Raw genomic sequence first — 18,940 nt, forward strand, 5'->3', positions numbered from 1 at the left:
CAGGGTCCAGGCACTGGACTGGCAATGCCAGTGGGTGTAAGGCAGGTCTGTTCTTACTGCCAGCTTTATGGAGCAGGGCTATATTGCTGCCTGTGGCCAACAAAACTCCCTAAGCTGTGCATTAAGGGGCATTAATGGTGCCTATGCCAATGTGCCTCCCAAATTCCAACGAGCCACCATCCCCGCCAAGCCCTCATGAATACAGCACTGCCAAAATCAGGGAGCACTGTATCCATGATGCAAATGCAGGTCTCTGTACTCAACTTTGTAGCAGACAGCATTTCTTCTACTTGCACTGCAGCATATGAAGTGTAAAAAACATGGAAAATAATGACCATTTTTTCTCTACACAAAGTAAATGATCCCCTTTCTCTTCTCCCCGTGTCTACGTGGTTTGTTCTCCGAGTGCTCCAGTTTCCCTCCACACTCCAAATACAGGCAAGGTAAAGGGGTTGTTTACCTTTAAGATAACTTTTAGTTTTATTTAGAGAGTAATATTCTGAGACAATTTGCAATTTGTTTTCACTGTTTTTATTTGTGGTTTTTGAGTTATTTAGCCTTTTATTCAGCAGCTCTCCAGTTTGCAGTTTCACCAATTCAGATGCGAGGGTCCAAATTCCCCTAGCAACCATGCCACTGATATGAATAAGAGACTGGAATATGAAATAGGAGAGGCCTGAATAGAAAGATGAGTAATAAAAAGTAGCATTAACAATAAGGGGCCGATTCACTAAATTCGAGTGAAGGATTCGAAGTAAAAAAACTTCGAATTTCGAAGTGCTTTTTGGGCTACTTCGACCATCGAATGGGGCTAGTTCGACCTTCGACTACGACTTCGAATCGAAGGATTCGAAGTAAAAATCGTTCAACTATTCGACCATTCGATAGTCGAAGTACTGTCTCTTTAAAAAAAAACTTCGACCCCTAGTTCGGCAGATAAAAGCTACCGAAGTCCAATGTTAGCCTATGGGGAAGGTCCCCCATAGGCTTGCCTAAGTTTTTTTGATCTAAGGATATTCCTTCGATCGTTGGATTCAAATCCTTCGAATCGTTCGATTCGAAGGATTTAATCGTTCGATCAAAGGAATAATCCTTCGATCGTACGATCGCAGAATTTGCGCTAAATCCTTCGACTTCGATATTCGAAGTCGAAGGATTTCAATTCCTAGTCGAATATCGAGGGTTAATTAACCCTCGATATTCGACCCTTGATGAATCGGCCCCTTAATGTGTAGCCTTACAGAGTATTTGCCATTCGAAAGCTGGAGAAAAAGGCAAATAAATGCAAAACGATCAAAAACAAATGAAGACCGATTGAAAAGTATCTTAGAATTGCCCGTTCTATAACATAGTCAGAAAAAATGCAAGTAATTCAAAAAGTATAAAAAAATGAAGACCAATTGAAAAGTTGCTAAGAATTGCCCGTTCTATAACATACTAAGAGTTAAGTTAAAGGTGAACCATCCTTTTAATTGGCTCCTGATAAAATGCCCCTATTGTGTGTGTGTAGATTTAAATTCCATGGGGCAGGGACTGGTGTCAGCTATGTAACAATATAATCTGTAGAACATGTGGATTAATAAACGATAATAATAAATTATAATTAAAATGAATCACTTAGTGAGTTTATCCAAACAATATTCAGTCTGACCATGAGTGTTACTAGGTGTATGAATAAAATACCTCTGGGAAATGTGGCCGAAACGTAGGTCCCTTGGTGCATATCTTTTCGGAGTTATTTCTTATGAACATGTCCCCGTGAGCAAAAAAGCTTCCTGTCTCCGTCCTCGGGAATCTGCTTGGAAACACTTCGCCATCAGCCGCCGGCAGGGGTACATAATCCTGAGCGCTTCTGTTTAGATAGAGACAGCCAGGAGGGTGCTCCTCTAAATTACTCTGGTATTTCAGGACACCTCTAGAAGAGAAATGAGACTGGATAAGTGTCGCCATCCGCGGGGTAAAGTGCTAATTAACTTGACTCGAGAGAACTTCAACTGCTGGTTATGTGGCTGATTATAAGGCTTGTACTGCCGAGCGGTTGAAGCTGCGCTCCCCTGCATTCCGTATTTCAGCGTTCAGCCGCAGGGGAGAGCAGGAATAGACGCATTGTTTTCTTTCAATGGGGCTGTACTCACACAGGCGCATGTAGGCGCCGAACTCAGGAAAAATGCAGCATGTTGCATCTCAATCTGCATTCGGCACCTACATGCGCCTGTGTGTCTATTCCTGCGCTCCCCTGCGGCTGAACGCAGAAAAACGGAATGCAGGGGAGCGCAGCTTCAACCACTCGTCAGTAAGAGCCCTTAAGTAAGTGCTTCTGTGTGTGTATAATATATATATATATATGTGTGTGGTGTGTGTGTGTGTGTATATATATATATATATGTGTGTGTGTGTGTGTGTGTGTGTATATATATATATGTGTGTGTGTGTGTGTGTGTGTGTATATAGATGTGTGTTTGTGTGAGTGTGAGTGTGAGTGTGTGTGTGTATATATGTGTTTGTGTGAGTGTATGTGTATATATATATATATGTGTGTGTGTGTGTTTGTGTGAGTGTACCTTGCAACTAAGTTGCCTCTGTATTTTCTAACATAATCTATCATAATAATTTTTCTACTTACACTACAGCCCCTATTCCTATCATTATTACAGTTATGGGATCCATTATCCGGAAACCGGTTATCCAGTAATCTCGGAATTACTGGAAGGCCATCTCCCATAGACTCCATTTTAATCAAATAATTCAGATTTATAAAATTGATTTTATTTTTCTCTGTAATAACAAAACAGTACCTTGTACTTGATCTTAACTAAGTGTGGAATGATCAAAGAAGAGTGTCAGCAGGTGACGTTTGCCTTTAATTTCTCCCCAGTTGGACAGGAAAGTGCAAAGTAAAAGTTATTAAAAAGGTTTTCTCTGTTTAAAGGATATTGCTGTCTGGCCCTGGAAGCTAAAACAACACAGAGATGTGTTTAAACTTTTCATAACCTGCCAAATTTTGTAAAATGGACATGGTAATTAGGGGGTGTGGTCACAAAAATGGGCGCGCTCACATATTTTTGCTGCACGGCAAAACTTTTTTTATTTTCCAAATGTTGGGAGGTATGTTATAGTGTTCTGGAAGGAACAGGTGATCCATTCCAGTGATCCAGTTCACATGTTGGAGCTCATTTCCATAGGAAGGCTGTCCTGTGTAAAGGTATTTAATAGTAGTGAATAGTTGGGAATATGTCTCAGAGCAGGGTGTAGGAAGGTTACCTGTCTGTTTTAGGAACTCCCAGAGGATCTACTGCCTGAAAACTGCGAGGAACAGAGGGATATGTGACCAGGGGACTTAATGAATGCAGATCCACATTATGAAAAGATCCCTTGTCAGGAAAACCCCAGGTCCAGAGCATTCTGGATAATAAGTCCCATACCTGTATTAATTATTAATATTGATTTTTAAGCATTTGTTAAAGTTTTCCACTTCATTCTACTAATTAAGGGCAATACACAGCATTCTGATAAATTATTCCCAGCAATAACAATGGGCCAAAGTGATCCCCGCTTCAAGTAACTGCCTGCATCATATATATCTAGAGTTTGTAAAAATGACATCATAAGACTACATCAATACTGAATGTACTTACGCACAAGCATGAACCAGCAGCAACAGGTAGAAGATGAAGAAAAGGTTGTGGGTGTGCAAAAAGATGCTATAATTGGAGCTCCTGTAAAAGAAAAGAAACACTATTTTATAATATTTAAATATATATATATATATATATATATATATATATATATATATTTATATCATTTGAAGAGGTCGCACTCACAGGTGAAAATAAAAAAAACTTGCATCACAGCAGTAAAGCGTGACTGAAGGAAGTTTATCAGAGCAAAAGTCACATGGCTAAGGGCACCTGGGGACTGACAACATGTTGTAACAACAACAGAACAATGGTAAGGTAACCAGATAGCAGCTCCCTAACACAAGATAACATCTGCCTGGTAGATCTAAGAACAGCACTCAATAGTAAAATCCAGGTCCCACTGAGATACATTCAGTTACATTGAGTAGGAGAAACAACAGCCTGCCAGAAAGCAGTTCCATCCTAAAGTGCTGGCTCTTTCTGAAAGCACATGACCAGGCAAAATGACCTGAGATGCACCTACACACCAATATTACAACTAAATACACTTGTTGGTTCAGGAATGACATTTTATATTGTAGAGTGAATATCTGCATTGTAAACAGTGTCATTTAGAAATAAAAAGGACACCATAAAAATCATGACAGAATCCCTATAATTTTACAGGGGGTACACTATTCCCTCTATAACAGCTTTACTGCATATATCAGAGCATTCCCAATGTAAATGGTGCCCAATAGTTTGGAATAAATAATAAATACGCCTGTGTTTAGGGCAGAACACTAGTAAGAGACTCTTTCTTTAATGCAAAGCACATCCCTTGGACAATTTGCTTCAATGACATTGTTACTGTTTCTCTTGATGTTTATATTTGAATAAAGTTCATTATGCTGCAGCTATTGATATTCTGAGACAAGAAACATTGGTTTCTCTGGTTTTTCTTGGTGGAACATGGAACAAGCAATGGATTACCTGATTGAAGAAGTAGAAGCTTGTACACATGAGAAATAGAATCAACACCATGAGGACGCCGGTCACTCCAGGAACTGGAAAATAAACACAAATAAACATGAAAATCCCTGGAAATGTTGTTTTGTATTTGACACTGAGGGCTGTACATAAAGTATTAGATCTCTTATCCTGGTCATAATATTGGACTAAGATCTTAGGGTCCCTGTTACTCGCTCCCCAATCCAGGACCTTGGACAAGTGCTTTTTTATTTAGTTATTTGAATATAGTGCAGGTATGGGATCCGTGATCTGGAAACCCGTTATCTCAGAAAGCTCCGAATTACAGAAAGGCCATCTGCCATCCATTTTCATTTTATCCAAATAATCCCATTTTTTAAAACTGATTTCCTTTTTCTGTGTAATAATAAAACAGTAGCTTGTACTTGATCCCAACTAAGATATAATTAATACTTATTGGAGGCAAAACCAGCCCTATTGGGTTTATTTAGGGGCCGATTCACTTAACTTCGGAGTGAAGGATTCGAAGTTAAAAAACTTCGAATTTCGAATTTTTTTTTGGGCTACTTCGACCATCGAATGGGCTACTTCGACCTTCGACTACAACTTCGGACTTCGAATTGAATGATTCGAACTAAAAATCGCTCCGACGTATTCGACCATGTCCGATAGTCGATAGTACTTGTTCTCTTTAAAAAAAACTTCGACCCCCTAGTTCGCCATCTAAAAGCTACCGAAGTCAATGTTAGGCCTATGGGGAAGGTCCCCATTAGGCATTGGCTAACTTTTTTTGATCGAAAGTATATTCCTTCGATCGTTGGATTTAATCCTTAGAATCGTTCTATTCGAAGGATTTAATCGTTCAATCGAACTATCTGCGCTAAATCCTTCGACTTCGATTATTCGAAGTCGAAGGGATTTTAATTCCTAGTCGAATATCGAGGGTTAATTAACCCTCGATATTCGACCCTTAGTGAATCGGCCCCTTAATGTTTACATGATATTATAGTAGACTTAAGGTATGAAGATCCAAATTACAGAAAGATCCGTTATCCAGAAAATCCCAGGTCCAGAGCATTCTGTATAACAGGTCCCATACCTGTAGCATGGAATGCAAGCATGCCTGTCGGTGCCAGAGAGGGCTATTATAACATGAATTCATATACAATTATGGTAGGATCGGTTGTCTGGAAATCCGTTATCCAGAAGGCTCCTAATCACAGGAAGAACATCTCCATAGAGTCCATTTTATCCAAATAATTAAAATTTTTTAAAAATGATTTCCTTTTTCTCTGTAATAATAAAACAGTCGCTTGTACTTGATCCCAACTAAAATATAATTAATCCTTATTGGAAGCAAAACCAGCCTATTGGGTTTATTTCGTGTTTAAATTAATATTAAGTAGACATAATGTGTAATGATCCAAATAATGGAAAGATCCCTTATCCACAAAACCCCAGGTGCCAAGAATTCTGGATAACAGATCCCATACCTGTATATACATTTAGGGGCAGATTTATCATTGGTCGAATTTCGAATTTAAAAAACTTCAAAATTCGAATTAAAAAAGACCAACCCAAAATAGAAGTTTTGTTGTTTGTGTCTGATAGTTCAGTTTTTGATCAAATTTGAATTGTATAAAGTACATCCGTATTGTACGAATCAAAGTTTTTCCCAAAAAAAAACCCTTCGATATTTCAAGGTCCACCAATTGACTCCAAATAGGTTCTAGGAGGTCCCCCATAGGCTAAAACTGCAATTGGGCAGGTTTTAGATGGCGAATAGTCGAAGTTGAGACAGTACAATACAATTAAAAAAATTTCAAATTCGAATCGAATTTGTTCTATTCCCTAGTCGAAGTACATAAAAATTAGCTTGAAATTCAATTTTTTTTTAATTAGAATTTTCACTTCGACCTTTGCTAAATCCGCCCCTTAGTGTTTATCATGAATGCTATCGTTTTATTTGTACTACTGAGAATGATAAATACTCAGAGCACATTGGCTGAGTATGCAGACATCGCTTTTCCCCAGGGAGTGCCTATCTGTAAATTCCCTGCATATTGGAAGAAAAATGAATAAAAGGAGGAAAATAGAACAATTAGCCTCTGTGCTGTTGCATGCGGAAACCCTGGAGCGTTGAGCTCTGTTTCAAGCCATATGCGGATATTAACTTGACCTTGGAAAACACCAGGTTTTTGGCAGTTGTAGAATTAGAAAATCTCTGTTGCTAGGATATGCGCTCCATGGCGATCTGTGGCTGCTACGTGCCGTTTCCCACTTCCAGCACAGAGAAGCCGGATTCATCCCTCGCTCTGCCTCTCCTGCTAATTCCCATGCCCTTTCTTCTGAATGGGAGATGTGCCGAGAGTGGCTGATCTATGTCTCTCCGGCTGAACGGCACCAGGTGCCAGATGCATCACTCAAGTCCATTTCTATTTAGCTCATTACTTCATGTTGTTTCAGTTACTGATAAATGTATTCTTTGTAAGGGAACCTTTCACTTTGGCATTATCTTTCCAGTGCAAAATGTATACAGCTAATTTATTGAGTACAGGCTGCTGCAAAATACCAGAACTAGCAGCTCCATGCACTCCTTCTAGCAATGCAATCTGCTCTCTGTGCCTTGTGCCAGTTTAAAAAGCCTGTGCACAAGAAATTGTGCCATGTGTCAGTTGTCTAGGGGGCCCATTTACTTAGCTCGAGTGAACGAACAGAATAAAAAAAACTTCGAATTTCGAATGTTTTTTTTGGCTACTTCGACCATCGAATTGGCTACTTCGACCTTCGACTACGACTTTGAATCGAACGATTTGAACTAAAACTCGTTCATCTATTCGACCATTCGATAGTCTCTTTAAAAAAAACTTCAACCCCCTACTTCGCCAGCTAAAACCTACCGAGGTGCCATGTTAGCCTATGGGGAAGGTCCCCATAGGCTTTCTATCAATTTTTAGGTCGAAGAAAAATCATTAGATCGATGGATTAAAATCCTTTGAGTCGAACGATTTGAAGGATTTATTCGTTCAATCGAACGATTTTTCATTCGATCGAACTATTTGCGGTAAATCCTTCGACTTCGATATTCAAAATCGAAGGATTTACATTCGGCAGTCTAATATCGAGGGTTAATTAACCCTCGATATTCGACCCTATGTAAATCTGCCCCTAAATGTATTTGATTGTACTAAGCACAATTCAGTAGGAACAGTCCCCTAAGTTTGCTCATAGTCTGTACAGAGAGATCCCATAAAACTATGGCAGCATAGGTATTCCCTGTACTAAGCACAAATTAAGCAGGAACAGTCCCTAAGTTTGCTCATAGTCTGTACAGAGAGATCCCATAAAACTATAGCAGCATAGGTATTCCCCTGTACTAAGCACAATTCAGCAGGAACAGTCCCCTAAGTTTGCTCATAGTCTGTACAGAGAGATCCCATAAAACTATGGCAGCATAGGTATTCCCCTGTACTAAGCACAATTCAGCAGGAACCGTCCCCTAAATTTGCTCATAGTCTGTACAGAGAGATCCCATAAAACTATGGCAGCATAGGTATTCCCCTGTACTAAGCACAATTCAGCAGGAACAGCCCCTAAGTTTGCTCATAGTCTGTACAGAGAGATCCCATAAAACTATGGCAGTATAGGTATCCCCCTGTACTAAGCACAATTCAGTAGGAACAGTCTCCTAAGTTTGCTCATAGTCTGTACAGAGAGATACCATAAAACTATGGCAGCATAGGTATTCCCCTGTACTAAGCACAATTCAGTAGGAACAGTCTCCTAAGTTTGCTCATAGTCTGTACAGAGAGATACCATAAAACTATGACAGCATAGGTATTCCCCTGTACTAAGAACAATTCAGTAGGAACAGTCTCCTAAGTTTGCTCATAGTCTGTACAGAGAGATCCTATAAAACTATGACAGCATAGGTATTCCCTGTACTAAGCACAATTCAGCAGGAACAGTCCCCTAAGTTTGCTAATATCCTGTACAGAGTTGCAGTATACATCTGAAGCACACATTTCAGCAAGAAAATGTTAGGCCTTTTAATCTTGTTTGCTCCATTTGACAATAAAGTGTCATTTTAACAGATGAGATAAACAGAGAAGTCAAAGTAATTTGATGTGACAGTTGCAAAACAACCTCACGGGAGACAGATCCAAACCTCATGAACCAGTTCGCTTATCTCTAAGAGCAACGCAGAATATTAATAGGCCCTAATGCAGTTCCTAATTAATACAATAGCGCATTGCATTAACATGTTCATTTTTATATTCCTGTTGTTCTTAATGGCTTTGAACTGAGAAATAATGAATTCTCTTCCCTCACAACTTACAGTAATTATAGATGACTGGGAAACAGGAACGTTACAAGGCACGGCCTGATATGAATGGAGAGAACGACATTATGCAGCAAGGACACCATGAAGAAGTGGAGGTTAGTGGTTGGTGAATTTCTCCCATTTCGCTTTGCCGAAAAATTCACGCCATTTCCCCACGAAATTCGAGAAAATTCGAGAAATGGCACAAATTAGCGAAACCTCAAAAATTACGCTTGCTTCAATTTTGACGCTGGCGTTTAAGTCAATGGGCATCCAAATAGTGTTTATACACAACGGTTTTGATACGAGCGACTTTTCCGACGCGCATCTAAATCTTTTTGACTCCGAAACACAGAAATTTGGAAATTCGACTTTTGGAGCTATTTTTTGTGTACTTCGACTAGGCAATAGTCCAATTCGATTACTAATTTGAAAAAAAATACAAAAATTCGAATATCTAAATTATCATGTACTGTCTCTTTAAAAATTCAACTTTGACCATCTAAACCTGCTATAGGCCTATGGGGGACCTCCTAGAACCTATTTGGAGTCAATTGGTGGACTTTGAAGTATATAAGCTTTTTTTAAGAAAAAACTTCGAATCGAAACGCATCGAATGTGGACTTCAATTCGTAACAATTCGAATTGAACGAAAACGGCCTATTCACCTGAAAAGAAAACTTGGTCTTTTTTTAATTCGAATTTCGAAGTTTTTTTTATTTGAAATTCAACTTTTGTTAAATCTGCCCCATAAATGTGTAGCCTTACAGAGCCTTTTTTTTTTTAGTTTTCAAAGCTGGAAAGAGTCATAAGAAGAAGGCAGGTGATTAAAAGAAAACTATAGGGAATAAATAATGAAGACCAATGGTGCATCTTAAAAAATCTCTAAGACTAGAGACTAGCTTTCCCCTTGGTGGGATACCCTTGTAATAAAATCCCAACAATGAAGATGATCCAACGATATCGGCCACTAACCAACACTTGTCAATTTAGACGAGTACCGCTAGTTGGATCTTTGGTTTCTTTCTTTCTAATATTTATCAAGGCAGATTTATCAAGGGTCAAGTGGAAATTCTACATTTTGAATTCTAATTTTCGCGGTTTTTTTCATGGCCAAAACTGTCAAATTCATCTAGGAAATTGTTAAAACTAGATTCAAGTTTTTTTAAAAATTCCAAATTCGATTTTCGAAATTTATCATACACTGGCCATTTAAGAATTTGAATGCAACTATTTGCCACCTTAAACCTGCTGAATTGCTGTTTTAGCCTATGGAACACGTCCTGGGATCAATTTGGAGTTCAAGGATCTTTGGTTTCTTTCTTTCTAATATTTAAATTTAAGGGGCAGATTTATCAAAGGTCGAGGTGAATTTTTTTAATGAAAAAAAATTCAAATTTCGAGCTATTTTTTGTGTACTTCAACTAGGGAATAGTCCAAATTCGTGTGAAAATTTGAATATCGAAATTTATCATGTTCTGTCTCTTTAAAAATTTGACTTTGACCATTCCCCATCTAAAACCTGCCGAATTGCTGTTTTAGTCTATGGGGGCCTCCTAGAATCTATTTGCAGTCAATTGGTGGACTTTGAAAAATCAAAAGTTTTTTTTGGGAAAAACTTTTGAATCGAATTTGATCAAATGTGCTATTCCTTCAAATACGGACCAATTGATCAAAACGACCTATTTGACCCCAAAATTTTTAATTAATTTCAGTTGGTCTTTTTGAATTCGAATTTCGAAGTATTTTCAATTCGAAATTCGAACCCTTGATAAATATGTCCCTTTAGGGCATATTTATCAAGGGTCAAATTTCGAAGTGAAAAAACTTCAAAATTCAAATTCAAAAAAACCAACCGAAATTAAGATGAGGGTGAAATAGGTCAGTTTCTGATCGAATAGGCCCTTATTCGGCTGAATTCGAATCGTATGAATCGAAGGAAAAGTGCATTCGATCGAATTCGATTCAAAGTTTTTCCCCAAAAAAACTTTGAATTTTCAGAGTCCACCAATAGGCTAAAACAGCAATTTGGCAGGTTTTAGATGGCAAATGGTCGAATTTTTAAAGAGACAGTACATGATTAATTTCGATATTCAAATTTTTTAAATTTTTTTCAAATTCGAATCAAATTTGGACTATTCCCTAGTCGATGTACACAAAAAATAGCTTGAAATTCGAATTTTTTTCATTCAAAAATTCACCTCGACCTTTGATAAATCTGCCCCTTAATGAAGAAAGAGTTGGGGAGCATCCCAAGCATGAAAAAAGTTCCAAATAAAGGATATGATTGGCTATTCAGTTGCCCTATGAGGACTGGCAGCATACAAGAGTCTCTCTTTGGCCATAAACCTGGTTTTTATAAAACCAAGTATACAAAAATTGGGAGTCCACCTCTGATTTAAACTTAGTTAAGCCCAAGGGACTCGCCCCAGTTCACAGGCGATATATACATCAAGATTCCTTTTATCCAAAGATAGCTGTCCCAAGGCTTTCTTTTCCATAAAAAATTTCTTTATTTAAATTAGCATTAAAAGTTCAATAACAAACAGACCCCCCAGGCCCACCTTACGCGTTTCGCACCCTCCGGCACTTAGTCATAGGTGTATCTGTTTGTTTGTCTGTTTGTTATTGAACTTTTAATGCTAATTTAAATAAAGAAATTTTTTATGGAAAAGAAAGCCTTGGGACAGCTATCTTTGGATAAAAGGAATCTTGTTTTATAAAACCAAAACTCGCCTCCAAGCCTGGAATTTAAAAATAATCACCTGCTTTGAGGCCACTGGGAGTAACATCCAAGGGGTTGGTGAGGAACATGTTACTCCTGAGCTACTGGTTGGGGATCACTAGGAAAAAGACTCCTAAGCACTTGCAATATTTTCAAATAAAAGAAGTAAAAGAAGTGTGGAGAATTCTAGGAGCAATTTATCTGTACTGGGAATGTCTATCGTTGCACTCAATGGCTGGCGCGTCTCCCCGCTGTGTGTGGATGGAATCCAAGGCCCATTGGAGCTACTAATAAGAAGTTAATAAGAGGCAGAGTGACACGTCCCCTGCAGTAACCAGTGAGATCATTCCCAGCGTGATCTTAGTTTCTCCTGTGATTTGCTTCTGAAAACATGGCTGGGGCTCATCAACAACATGAACAAGTGTCTCATTTCCTACCAGTCAAGAGCAGTAAAAATAACCATGCCCGTGTGCCAACAGGCGGAAGACAAAAAAAAACACTCTCTGCATTCGACGCCCTTGCGTGGGGCATTGGGTTGGAATGATTCGGATACTTACTATTAAATGGACGGGAACAAAAAAACAAAAAGCTGCATGTTTTCCATTCCAGTTTATATAATGAATAGGGGAAGCTTTGGGGAATATTTAATAGTAATCCAACAGCATGAATGTTCCCCTTTCAATTTATTATTCTCACAAACTTGCAATGTAACGAGAGAAAAAAATCCTTTTTTTAATGTGTTTTTTTATTAGAAGTTCAAAAAATAGCAGTGCAAAAGAAACATGAATAACATTTAAAAGACCTTTTCAATACAATGAAACAATATATAGAAAATGGAGGAAACCGGCACTCACGAAAAAGTGTCCAAAATCGCCTGGGGAATGTTGGGAATGTACAAGAATAAATCATTTGTTTGATTTCTTTTGCTTATGGTGCAGTAAGTTCATGTTTATGTTTAGTATACAAAATACAGCATTTCTAGCCTTATTCTATTTTAGACTTTACTTCCCCTTTAATAAAATGGCAATACTATAAGATAGGTAATATATACTACTATAATATCTGTTGGTTTCTACGGTCCTGACATATTTCCGGATTCATTCATTCAGTAGGTCCTGGCCTAGAAAACAACAAGATACATTCTTACTGAATGAATGAATCCGGAAAATAGTCCACTTTTTGATTTTCTTCATCCTTCACTTTTTTTTGTATTAATTTTTGATTTTAATTTTTTCTCTTTATTTTATATTTATATATATTTTTCCTTTTTTCCTATTTTCCAATTCTCTACTTTTTTATTTCCTATTTTATATTCTGTCTTCTTCAGTCAAGGTACCCTGAAGCTCTTACAATTAATTATTAGCCGACTTTGTTATAATTAAGGACTTGATATACAGCTTGAATACATAAACCCTTTGTCTTGTTTCCGTTCCCACGTAGCTAGCCTTTCCTTTTGCTACCCCCAGTCCTACAACACTCGCTTGCAACATAAAGATATAACGTGTAACCTCAGATGAGATACATTATGAGATACCGACTCTAAACTTGTTACACAATAACATACGATACTGACTCACTAGCCGATTTAGACGTGAATGAACACACTATAGTATACAGTATATATTAATATATTATAGTATATGCCATTTTATTAAAGGGGAAGTAAAGTCTAAAATAGAATAAGGCTAGAAATGCTATATTTTGTTTAAACTTAAACATGAACTTACTGCACCACAAGCCTAATCAAATGATTTATGCTTTCAAAGTTGCCCACAGGGGGTCACCATCTTGTAACTTTATTAAACATCTCTGCAAGACTAAGACTGTGCACATGCTCAGTGTGTTCTGGGCTGCTTAGGGATCATCATAAATTATCAAAACAGCACAAATCAAATAATATCTGCCAGAAGCCGATACAGCAAGACTGATTAATAATCAGAATATACAGACTGCACTGGGTCCTGTGTTGTCATGTAATCTAATCGGGATTTTATAGTTTCTCCAACTCTGCAGAACCAGTGGCTGCAGCAAAATAATCCTCCAAATAAAATCCCAGTTTATCTGTTTAAATCTGGCTCCATGATCTTTGTCCTGCAGCTGGAGTTGGAAACAGTAAAGAGGATGTAAAGGCAAAAATAAAATCCAATACAAATCTCTACACAGTCGCCGACTGCTCTACAGGGAAACAAACAAAGCTGCTTGAGTTCTGCATGGCTGGGAAGTAAGGCAGGGGCTCGTACTGCAGTACATAAGTATGTACATAAGAGCAGTTAGGGACCGTCTGACAATTCCTATCCACAGCAGTAAATAAAGGGAGAATTTCACTGCATACAGTCAGGTTTCTTATAAAAATTGTACACATTTTTTAATTAAAGTATATTGGAGATAGGTTGCTTTTTCATTAAAAATAGGAATTTTTTTTTTGCCTTTGCATGCCCTTTAAGGCTTGTGTTTCAGAGTCCTAGTATATTGCCCCTATGCTAGTGTTTACCATGACATTGACTTGGTAGTAATGAAACTATAGATATAGGTAATAGAACCCTAAGTTATCCACAAACCTGGATTTGTTGGAAGGCCACAAAGACCCTGGTCTAGGACGGTAGAATTCTGCGCCAGCCTAGGGTCATCCAAGCATCAAATATGGATCTACTTCCCCAACCACCCACCTTCACACTAGTACCCATGATCCTCCTTACCTAAAAGCCAGTTTAGAGAGCACCCTATCCCTAGTGGGGATAGTCATACCCTCTGCCCCATTGGTAGTTACCCCAATGTGTCTTGGCCATTATAAAATAAATAATTTCTGCCTGAAAGTAGTTTTCTGACACATTTTTTTTTTAAATGCTGGATGACTGGCTACAATGCTTCTATAGGTTACAATGGCAATGACAAAGGTTTTAGGTGTTCTGAGCCCATTTCACATTACAACTGCAACTCTTACTGAGATTCTAAGGCAGAGGTCCCGAACCTTTTTCACCCGTGAGCCACATTCAAATGTAATAGCAGTTGGGGAGCAAGATGAAAAAAAGTTCCTGGGGTGCGAAATAAAGGCTGTGATTGGCTATTTGTTAGCCCCTTAGTGGACTGTAGCCTACAGGAGGCTCTGTTTGGCAGAACACATTTTTAATCTAACCAAAACTTGCCTCCAAGCTACGAATTCAAAAATAAGCACCTGCTTTGAGGCCACTGGTAGCAACATCCAACGGGTTGGTGAGCAACATGTTGTTTTCTGAGCCACTGGTGGGGGATCACTGGTCTACCTCAATTGGAGGAGTGACCAAGCCTAATAAAGTAGTCGACATGTGCTCTTTGAAATATAGTATGTAACATAACCAGATAGAAAGAACTTTAGGCTCAAGCAAAGATATTAAAGCCATCACGGAAAGGGGGAAGAAACCAAATGGCAAGATCATTAGTGCATCAACACACTAAACAACGAGCCAATTAAAAATCATTGAACTACTTTATCTTCAGAAACAGAAGCTCATACAGAGACCACTTTGCGGTGCCATGATTCCCATGATTTTGGTAGAACTTTTTCCAAATAAAAGTCAGTGCCCATAATGGCACTTTTACATGACCTTTATCATCAGGGTTGCTGATCCTTTCTACCATTATACCGAAGCAAAGTTCAGGATCAGGAAATCAGTCAGGACAATATGGCATCAGGTTTTTCAGGCATCCTTGAGAGGCCATTCAATTCATGCTATACCAATGACTAGGAACAACCAGGAGAAGTGCAGTGCAAACCACACTATCCTAACTAATCCTCCCTTGCGGATGCCAAACTCTGTATCTGAGTTCAACCCAGTGATCAGGTAAGTGTCCTGTGTGCCCAGCTTGTAGAGCAGTAATAGGTAGATCTGTAGACAATGCCCACTTGCATTCCTAGATATGGAGACCCAGCTTGAAGGTCACATTAGGTAAGATTTCAGATTAAAATATAATTATTGCCCTAGATACTTTTGGAACGATCACTGTATGACTAATACTGAAGTGATTTCATATATCTGTAACCTCTGATAAGTGGTTTTAGACAAAAAGTTGCACCTTAAATGAGGCTTAAACAAAAATTGCTCAGCTGTGAACTTGTTTGCACCCTATAAAAGTTATGACTCTTTATTTTTTATTCACAGTCATAATTTAATTCTAATCCACTAAATGATCCATTATCCAGTTTTAGAATGCGTTATTAAAAGATAATTGTTGAGCACCACCCGTCTGTTACATACAATGCTGTTCTAACATCTTCACCTCTGCGTTTTCACAAAACTTCACACCTCCATTCATGCAACTCTCACAAGTAGTGATGGGCGAATAAATTCGACTGGCACGAATTCGGAGTGAATTTCCGCGTTTTACCGAATCTGCCGTGAAAATTAGATTCCAATTTTCATGATTTTTTTGTGAAAACGTTCAAATTGCTAGATTTTTTCGTGAAAATGTTCGAATTGCTCGATTTTTTGGTGAAAACATTCACATTGCTCGATTTACTTGTAAAAACATTTGAATTGATTTTTTCGTTAAAACTTTAGAATTTCACGTTTTTTTCCTGAACTTTCAGATTTCAAGATTTTCTGCTCATTTTTCAGGAAATTTGTGAATTTTTCGTCTAAGCAAAACGGGAGAAATTCGCCCATCTCTACTCACAAGTAACACCAGTGTCTTTGAGTGGCATGACACATGGGTAACTATTGCACTAACTACACAGCATTCACAACCTCTGTGAGTTTAGTTGTCACCTCTATGCACCATTGTGATTATTGGAAGAGTTTGTATGCCCATGATTTCCCATACCAGTCAGTTAAACTGAAGATGCTGCCCAGATAGTGAAACGTCTTCCAAGATTGACTTCTACTAGATATACCAAGACCTGGATGAGCAAAACCCTTCATAGACACCCTCAGGTCTGTTCCATCATTTGATGAAGGATCAGTTTGCTGACCTGAAATATTGTGTTGTGTGTTCCATCATGGGCATTTTCCCCATTTCTGAATAATCTGTTTTTGGTCAGGGCAGAGAGGGCTTGCGAACAGTATAAAAGTGCAACCCTCCGTGTCTAACCCCTCTAGACCAAATTGGCTTCTTACTGGCCTTGGAACTTCCTATATGATTGATATCTTGGCCAGATATCTATTGGGCAGGCTTGAAATTGTGAGTAAGGACTGCATTGGTGTGTTGATGCCCCCACACATTGGTAGAACTTTCCTGATTTTCCCAGCAGACCAATAAACGCTACATGTTGATTGGTTGCTACGCGTAACTAGACCTGAGACTGTCTCTCTACTTGTCATGAAAACATTCCATTAAAAAAAAGGTGGTCTTTTAATGGAAGACCAAAAGACCAAGACAAAGGTGGTCTATATGCAAAACAGAAGGTTTCCATTAAAATGGGGAAAGTGATTCTCCCACCCAAGAGCACAAGGACTCTGTAATGTTATTTAGAAAAGATTTAGACTTACCAGAAGTGAAGATGATTTTTCTGGGATCCTGAAATGAAAACACATGAAATATATTCAAATGAAGAAGCAAGTCTTGAATTCTTTAAACGGCCTGAACAGAATGACTAAGGCACAACAACACTCTAGTGAACGACAAATGACTCATTTCAGATTATGAATCTTCATTTATCAGACACTCGGGAATCCAATCTTCCATCAGTTCAGGGATAAAGAATGTGACCAGAGTTGTTTTTTCCATGTGCCTCCTGAAAAATGAGAGTTTTAAGAGGAGCGTTGTGTTTGTTTTCTTTCCAAGCTCAGTTGCAGTAATAAGCAAAAGGAACAGCCACCAATTTAGCACTTTTATTTAATATTCCGATTATGTGATGCTGTAAATCGTATCTGTCCTGCCTTTCAGACGGGGGCTTGTGAAGGATTCTGCTTTACAGTTTAGAATCGCTAAATACTGTTCTGTACAGTGGAAACATGCGGTGTAGATTTTTTTTAAAAGGCACAGGTATAGGATCCATTATGCAGAAAACTGCTATACAGAAAGCTCCAAATTACTGTCTCAATTTTATCAACATTTTTAAAAACGATTTCCTTTTTCTGTGTAATAATAAAACAGTAGCTTGTACTTGATCCCAACTAAGATATAATTAATACTTATTGGAAGCAAAATCAGCTTATTTGGGTTTATTTAATGTTGTAGATTTTCTTGTAGACTTAAGGTATAAAGATCCAAATTATGGTAAGATTCCTTATCTGGAAAACCCAGGTTCAGAGTATTCTTTATGACAGGTCCCATACCTGTATTTATATTGCTATTTTGTGGACACTATACTTTTTTTAAAAAAAAAATTTTAATTATTTTTATTTTATTTTGAGCTATGGTATATGGGCTTTGGGTGGGATGTTTGAAATCATAGCCTTAACCTTCCTACTACAGGTATGGGATCTATTATCCAGAAACTAGTTATCCAGAAAGATCGGAATTACAGAAACTTGTCCCCCGTAGACTGATCCCAACTAAGATATAATTAATCCTTATTGAAAGCAAAACCAGCCTATTAGGTTTATTTAATGTTTCCATGATTTTCTAGTAGACTTAAGGTATGAATTGCAGAAAGACCCATTATCTGGAAGCATCCCAGGTCTTGAGCAGCTCACTGGCCCAGACAGCAGCACTTCCAATAGTTAATTTTGTTGCCACAGGAATATGTGTCCAATGTAGGGTTGCCAGCTGTCAGGTTTTGACCTGGACAGCCCAGTTTTCAGAAGAGCTGTTTAGCTTAAAACTGCCTGCCCAGTTTTCCAAATTTGAAAGACCAGGCAGGATTTGCCTAGATTGACACTGTAATTGACCAATCACCCATGTAGTATACCCAGTGATACTGATTTAATGCAAAATACGTTATATTTTTGTCTTATAGAATTTTACTGCTCCTATCCTGGGATTTGCTGGTGTCTTGACAACTGTAGGTACCCAGCACTCCAGATGTTGAGCATACTGTATGTAAATGTTTAAATGGCAACAGAATTTGAATGTTTTTATCTTTTTATCTGCTAATCCGCTTTTTAATACAAAAGTGGCACAATTGCACAACACATGGATTATTGGGGGATGATTGGAACCAGATGATCCTTCTGGACTTTTTTCGAACCTTTGAGTTTTTTGGAATCTCAAGAACACTGAGCACTTTACATTTTTAACACTTGCTACGATATATATATGTTTTAACATTTGTTATAATATAAATGTTTTAACTGTTTTTATATTATTCACCACTATTGCATTTGATTCACAAATTTTTTGGATATTCTCACTGGGAATGCTGGGAAT

General features: G+C 38.1%; 1 protein-coding gene across 1 annotated transcript in view; it reads right to left on the minus strand.

Moving 5' to 3' along the window:
- Nucleotides 1-18,940, minus strand: part of LOC121400067 (NADPH oxidase 4-like) — a 128,209-nt gene that overhangs the window by 72,950 nt on the left and 36,319 nt on the right. Inside the window, 5 exon segments of the mRNA XM_041582725.1 lie at nucleotides 1,684-1,915; nucleotides 3,636-3,716; nucleotides 4,611-4,630; nucleotides 4,632-4,684; nucleotides 17,119-17,146. Of these exon segments, the coding sequence (XP_041438659.1) occupies nucleotides 1,684-1,915; nucleotides 3,636-3,716; nucleotides 4,611-4,630; nucleotides 4,632-4,684; nucleotides 17,119-17,146 (414 nt within the window).

This window comes from Xenopus laevis, chromosome 2L (assembly GCF_017654675.1).
Source record: "Xenopus laevis strain J_2021 chromosome 2L, Xenopus_laevis_v10.1, whole genome shotgun sequence".
Classification (NCBI taxonomy): domain Eukaryota; kingdom Metazoa; phylum Chordata; class Amphibia; order Anura; family Pipidae; genus Xenopus; species Xenopus laevis.